The sequence below is a fragment of the Sinocyclocheilus rhinocerous genome, unplaced genomic scaffold (genome assembly GCF_001515625.1).
Source record: "Sinocyclocheilus rhinocerous isolate Xijiao unplaced genomic scaffold, SAMN03320098_v1.1 scaffold1523, whole genome shotgun sequence".
Classification (NCBI taxonomy): Eukaryota; Metazoa; Chordata; class Actinopteri; order Cypriniformes; family Cyprinidae; genus Sinocyclocheilus; species Sinocyclocheilus rhinocerous.
The window spans coordinates 449,902-456,433 of NW_015641012.1; the positions used below are offsets into that span (position 1 = coordinate 449,902).

At 38.1% G+C, this 6,532-nt stretch overlaps 1 protein-coding gene across 1 annotated transcript in view; it reads right to left on the reverse strand.

Moving 5' to 3' along the window:
- The window catches only part of LOC107753487 (WW domain-containing transcription regulator protein 1-like), a 51,647-nt gene extending 49,539 nt beyond the window's left edge, over positions 1-2,108 (reverse strand). Inside the window, 1 exon segment of the mRNA XM_016569641.1 lies at positions 1,369-2,108. Within this exon segment, the coding sequence (XP_016425127.1) occupies positions 1,369-1,775 (407 nt within the window). The 5' untranslated portion in view covers positions 1,776-2,108.
- Between the last annotated feature and the right edge of the window lie 4,424 nt (positions 2,109-6,532).

The window sequence follows — 6,532 nt, forward strand, 5'->3', positions numbered from 1 at the left end:
ATGAAATAAATACAGCCTTGATGAGCAGAAGATTTTAAAAAGTCATAATTATTCCAAACTTTTGACCGGTATTATATAATTGTTTCTCAGCTGGTGGGTTATGACCCAAAAACGGGTTTCAGGGCTGTGTACAGCAGGGAAAAATGCTAAATGCAAAAAATGAAATATTAACCATAAAATCAGGCACATTATAACAATTGAATAGAAAGCTAAAGAGGCTAATCAACTTTTAAGTATCATTTGTTGTTGACATCAGTGTGTCCAAACAAACTCCACAGTATTTCGATGCTTGATACTAATACAATATTTAGCCCACTGTTTGTTTATGATGTTAGGCTATGCATTCACAAAATTGCCAGTTTTCCTATTCAGCCATGCCACGTTAATATTTTGCATTGCATTAGGCCCAAGCGCAGTGAATAAGAGCTGTTTACTTTTGCATTGTGTTGCTATGCCACATGGTTTCCAGTGTAAAATCTGGGTCCTGGAGCGATTTGAGAAGCACTGATTTAACAGCCGCGTTTATCCACAAACGGGACAACTTCAACCCGAAGAACAGCCGAAGACTTACTAGTAGGAGAGAGGTGGGCAACTGCTTGTTTTAACCTGTAGGTGAGAATTGATGTTGTTCTCTAGTGTCAAAAAAAATAATATTTTGACACATTTTGAACACAATCAGCGAGCTGAGGGGGATCCTGGTGGGCGAGACTGTCGACCGAGCCCACAGAAGTGCTCACAACCCTACTGAATCAGATAAGAGCAGAGTCCCCAGGGCCACAGAACAATAGCGGTCTCATTCCTACAGAGACGCAAGTCAAAACACACATTTACATTGAGACGCACTGGAGAGATATGCCTCTGAGATATGCTAAACGCCTCCTTATCAAGGTGAGAAACGTGTGTTGCACATCACAGTCAGCAAAAGCGGGTGTTTTTTGTCTTTCAGATCCACACCCCGATACTGTTCTGTGTGTTTCCGGCCCACGCCTTCCCCACCAGTGTGTTCAGAGGTCAAAAGGAAAGCTAAACATGACTGCAGAGATTTCATCAGTGTGAACGCGCACTGATTCGGATCAGAAACCGGTTTAGAGATCACGACCTGTTTTGTTCATCTTGCTTTTAAAAACAACACGGTGATGTTTCTAGAAGAATGCAAGGAAATTAAACACTTAAAAGTGAAATCATAAAAACAAATTAAAAACGCTTTTGTTTATTGCGCAACTGCTTTATGTTCACGTTTAGTTTCATGTAAAGCGACTTTAAATGATTCAAGTAAATTAGTCCGTATATATAACTGGTTTATGGCTCGGCTAATGTAAGTGGTGTGCTGGAATGTGGCGAGCCATAAATAAAGAATGTAGCACTTACTTGAGAAAGTACTTCTGCCCGCTGGGGGTGTACGCCATCTCCCAGCCCGGCGGCAGCGGCAGCTCCTCGGCCACATCGAAGGACTGGTGCCGGATGTGAGAGTGGTGTCTCCCGGGGCTCGGAGCGCCCAGCGCCGCGGGCAGCTGCAGGGACGCCGGGGAGGAGTGCGAGCGGACGTGCACCGCCGGGCAGCGCGGCGGGAGGCTGCCGGAGTCCGTGCTGGACTGCCGAGAGTGAGAGCCCGAGTCCGGCTCCTTAAAAAACGACTCGGGCAGATGCTTGTTCCTCCAGGAGCTGGGCTTCGGGTTCATGACGGAGTTAAACAGAGCCTCCAGATCCGTGTCAAGGTCTTTGGCGACATGGATCACCTGCTGGCCCGGTAACGGCTGGAGAGGGTTACTGCTCATTTTGTTAGATATAAAAACAAGCAAACCCCGAAAATCTTATTAAAATACTAGGATCCTGAGGAAACAATCCTGGAAGTTATAGGAACCTCTTTGGTTAGGCCTGTTTTTTTTTCTTCTTTTTTCTTTCTTTTTTTTTTTTTCTTTCGTTGGTAAAAGTAGTCACGGTCTACTTGAAAAGTCCTGCAAAGTCTTTAAAAAGTTGTCATAAAGCTAAAAAAAGAAGTGTATGTCATGTTGTCCCACACTGAGAGTTTCAGAGCTCCACTGACTGGCGGAGTTTCTGTCCCGATGGAAAGTTTGTAAACTCGAGCTTTTCTCTCTCTGCGTCTCTGAGCGGCTCCTGTGTCACTCATGAATATTCAGTGACTCCCGCCCTAATGAATATTCAATTAATCCGTAACACACAGCTCATTATCTTTGGATGATCTAATTCAGCAGTTTAACAAATAAACTTTACTTTGATGTTATTTTAAACCGCAATGGCACTCAAAACCTTGAAAAAAAGTTTAGGAATCTGCCACAATTGTCTAAACATTTTATTTTAATCCATTAAATCTGGTTTAAAATTTTAATTTGCTATTTTACTGCTATGCAATAGTAAAAATAGTAATATATTTATTATTATTACATGTTAAATATTAATAGTAGTAAATGTGTTCAATTAAATTTAAAACAATACATAGGAAATACACAATACATACAATTTTAATAAATATGACATATTATACATTTAATCATAACTTTGTTAGTTTCAAACCAATTTAAAATATTATAAACACCCAATATTTTCATCCAGAATTCCCAAACTTATTAATGTATTAAATATTGTAATAAATAATGAATGTGTATTTAATGTATAAGTTACTTAATATTATATAATCTGTATTTAATTGCATGTGTAGTTAGAAATGTTGCCTTGGCAACTAACTGAAAAAAAAAATTTAAATGATTAAATAATAAAAAATAAATATTAAAAAATATAAGCACTAAAAAAAAAGACACAATCACCTAAAAAAATAGAATAAAAAAATGCTGAAATTAAAAGCATATCAAAATGACAAAAACCAAAACTAAAATCTAAACAAAAACAAAAAAAATATAAAAACAAAAGCTAATTCAAAAAATAATAGTACTATAATAGTATATAAATAATACTAAGATAACACTGATTTAATGTTGACTAAAAAATACAGTGTAAAGTTATCAAACTGTTTTTGTTTAAACTGTGTTTACTGAACAAAATAATTTATTAGTAATGCGTTACTGTTCTTAATATGTTATTTTAATTATAATAGCGTATTGGACTGACTCATATTAAATGTAATGTATTAAATAATGTACTAAATAACGAATGTAATATATCTGATGTATAAGTTATTCAGTGTATCACACAATTTGTTATTGTATTAAATTGTATGTGTAGCCTTTGTTTGTTTGTTTGTAATAAAAGAAGTGATATTCTCTCTTAGCAAAGAGTGAAGTCTCCTTTTGCAGCTCAGTCAGGCTTTGTATAAAAATTAAAAATAAATAAATAAATCCTATTTTCACAGCTTGCTTGTATTTGATGGCTAAAGATGTGAAGCCGTTTTTCAGGTCAACGGTGAGCTGACACAGCCACACCTCATCATCACCGTACATGTCTAATGCACATGTTCATATGTGCAGATTATATTCATTTGACAAAAGAATGAGTCAGTGATTAATTTAATTGCAACTCAAGTCATTGTGACTCGATGTGGCTCAGACTAAGCCTTTCTGAGAAGGATTCTGATGTTTCAAGCCCAGCTGAAGTGAGCAGCTCGTGATGTGAGTGAGAGAGTGTTGACACACACACACACAAACACGCACACACACACACACACACAAACACGCACACACACACACACACACACACACGCACACTCACTCACTCACTCACACACACACACCCACACAGACACACTCACTCTCACTCACACACACACACACAAACGCACACTCACTCACTCACTCACACACACACACCCACACAGACACACTCACTCTCACTCACACACACACACACAAACGCACACTCACTCACTCACTCACACACACACACCCACACAGACACACTCACTCTCACTCACACACACACACACAAACGCACACTCACTCACTCACTCACACACACACACCCACACAGACACACTCACTCTCACTCACACACACACACACAAACGCACACTCACTCACTCACTCACACACACACACCCACACAGACACACTCACTCTCACTCACACACACACACACAAACGCACACTCACTCACTCACTCACACACACACACCCACACAGACACACTCACTCTCACTCACACACACACACACAAACGCACACTCACTCACTCACTCACACACACACACCCACACAGACACACTCACTCTCACTCACACACACACACACAAACGCACACTCACTCACTCACTCACACACACACACCCACACAGACACACTCACTCTCACTCACACACACACACACAAACGCACACTCACTCACTCACTCACACACACACACCCACACAGACACACTCACTCTCACTCACACACACACACACAAACGCACACTCACTCACTCACTCACACACACACACCCACACAGACACACTCACTCTCACTCACACACACACACACAAACGCACACTCACTCACTCACTCACACACACACACCCACACAGACACACTCACTCTCACTCACACACACACACACAAACGCACACTCACTCACTCACTCACACACACACACCCACACAGACACACTCACTCTCACTCACACACACACACACAAACACGCACACACACACACACACACACACACTTTCCATCTGTGACGAGCAACAGTTGACATCGGCAGGAGCTGAGCTAATGTTAGCTCGTGGGAAACACACCTGTCACTCACATCTTCAGCAAATGCACACTCAAACACACATCTACACCTCAGCTTAAGGTTTATGTATTGCACATAAAATGTCCATTCATTTAGATTAGACAGTTTTAACATAAATGCTCTAATAAACTGAATGTGATGCATATTTGTCAGTCAGTCATATATAAATGATTCAACAATAACTCTATTACAATACATAACAATTGAATATTGCTTATTTAAACAATGTTCATAAAGGAATAAATATAATTGTTTTACAGATTTATTCCTATTTATTTGAATAAATGCATTCTTAAAACTTATTTAAATAAAATCAGATATAATTATTATTACATACTCTATATAGGCTTAAACATTCATTCATTCATGCATTATTAAGGGTATAAGGGACGGTTTCCGTTAAAAAGCATTTGGAACGTTTTCTAAAATTCAAAAAATGTTGGTAAATAAAATAAAACTAAATTAAATAAATATAAATATAAGACAAAAAAAAAACTTTACAAATGTAAACAATGAGAAATACTGCTTTGGCAACTAACTGAAATAAATACATTGAAGTTGAAGTACTAAACGACTAAAACTAAATCTGAAATTAAAATAAAGCAAAAAAAGAAATATGAAAAATAATGATAATAAAAATGACAAAAGCGCATAATAGAAATATTTTCAAGTTAACGAAAATTTTAAAAAGCACATCAAAATTACTAAAACTTTACAGTGTAAAGTTAACAAAGTTTATTGAACAAAAATAATTTAGTCATAATTTGTTATTGTTTTTATTCATGCTATTGTATTATAAAATAACAAAGATATTGAACTGGCTAATATTCATTAATAAACAAAATCGAATAAATGGCCAGAGCAGTGGTAGAGAGCCTACAATCACTGCAGCACTTCATACATGCAGCTCAACACTATTGCACTGGATCTCTGTAACACTCATGTGCTAAAGTTACACCACAACCTCGAGCACAAGGGAGTGGAAGACTGCGCTAACATGGAGATTATCAGAAGTTATCAATTAGCACATTAATCATTATCCTGACACAAGGAACCCGTTTCCCTGAAATTCAACAGAGTCTAAATGACTCATGATCATGTTGAATCACTCGAAAGAAGAACATGTGCTTCAAGCTATTTTGTGCTCGAAGTAAACCTGACACCCGTTTGTGCATTTATTGTATTAATAAAATCACACATGTTAAATCTGAAGGATTATGTTTTTATCACATGTTCAGATGTTAACAGTGCGATGAGGAAAGTGTACGCTCGTCTGGCCATCTGCAGCTCTGCTCGGAGATCTTACACATTCAAGTGTGGCACTTATTATATTATCTTTGCAGAGTTCTGCAGATTTCCACTCAAAATAAGTGCATACAACGGAGAAGAAGAACAACAATCTGATCACTGATCAATATGATGTTCAATAAATTAGTCCAAAAGATGCATGTATTGCTGGGGAAGTAAACCCTCAACCCAAAAATACACCAAAACCCCCTTCAGTGCCATGTGCTTAAAGAGACAGTCCACCAAAACATGACCATTCTGCCATCATGCACTCACCCTCTTTCTTCTGCGGGACAAACAAAGAAGATATTTCTAACCGAATGGTTTCGGGTCCCATTGACTTCCATAGTATGAACAAAACGTATTATGGAAGTCAATAGAACCCGAAACATTCGTCAAAATATCTTCTTTTAAATATCCAAACCGTGAAGAACCAAACCGTTTCGGGTCTCATTGACTTCCGTTGTATGGCGATGGAAGACAAAGGGACCCAAAACTATTCGGTTACCAACATTCAATATCTTCTTTTGTCTTCAACAGAAGAAAGAAATGCTTACAGGTTTGG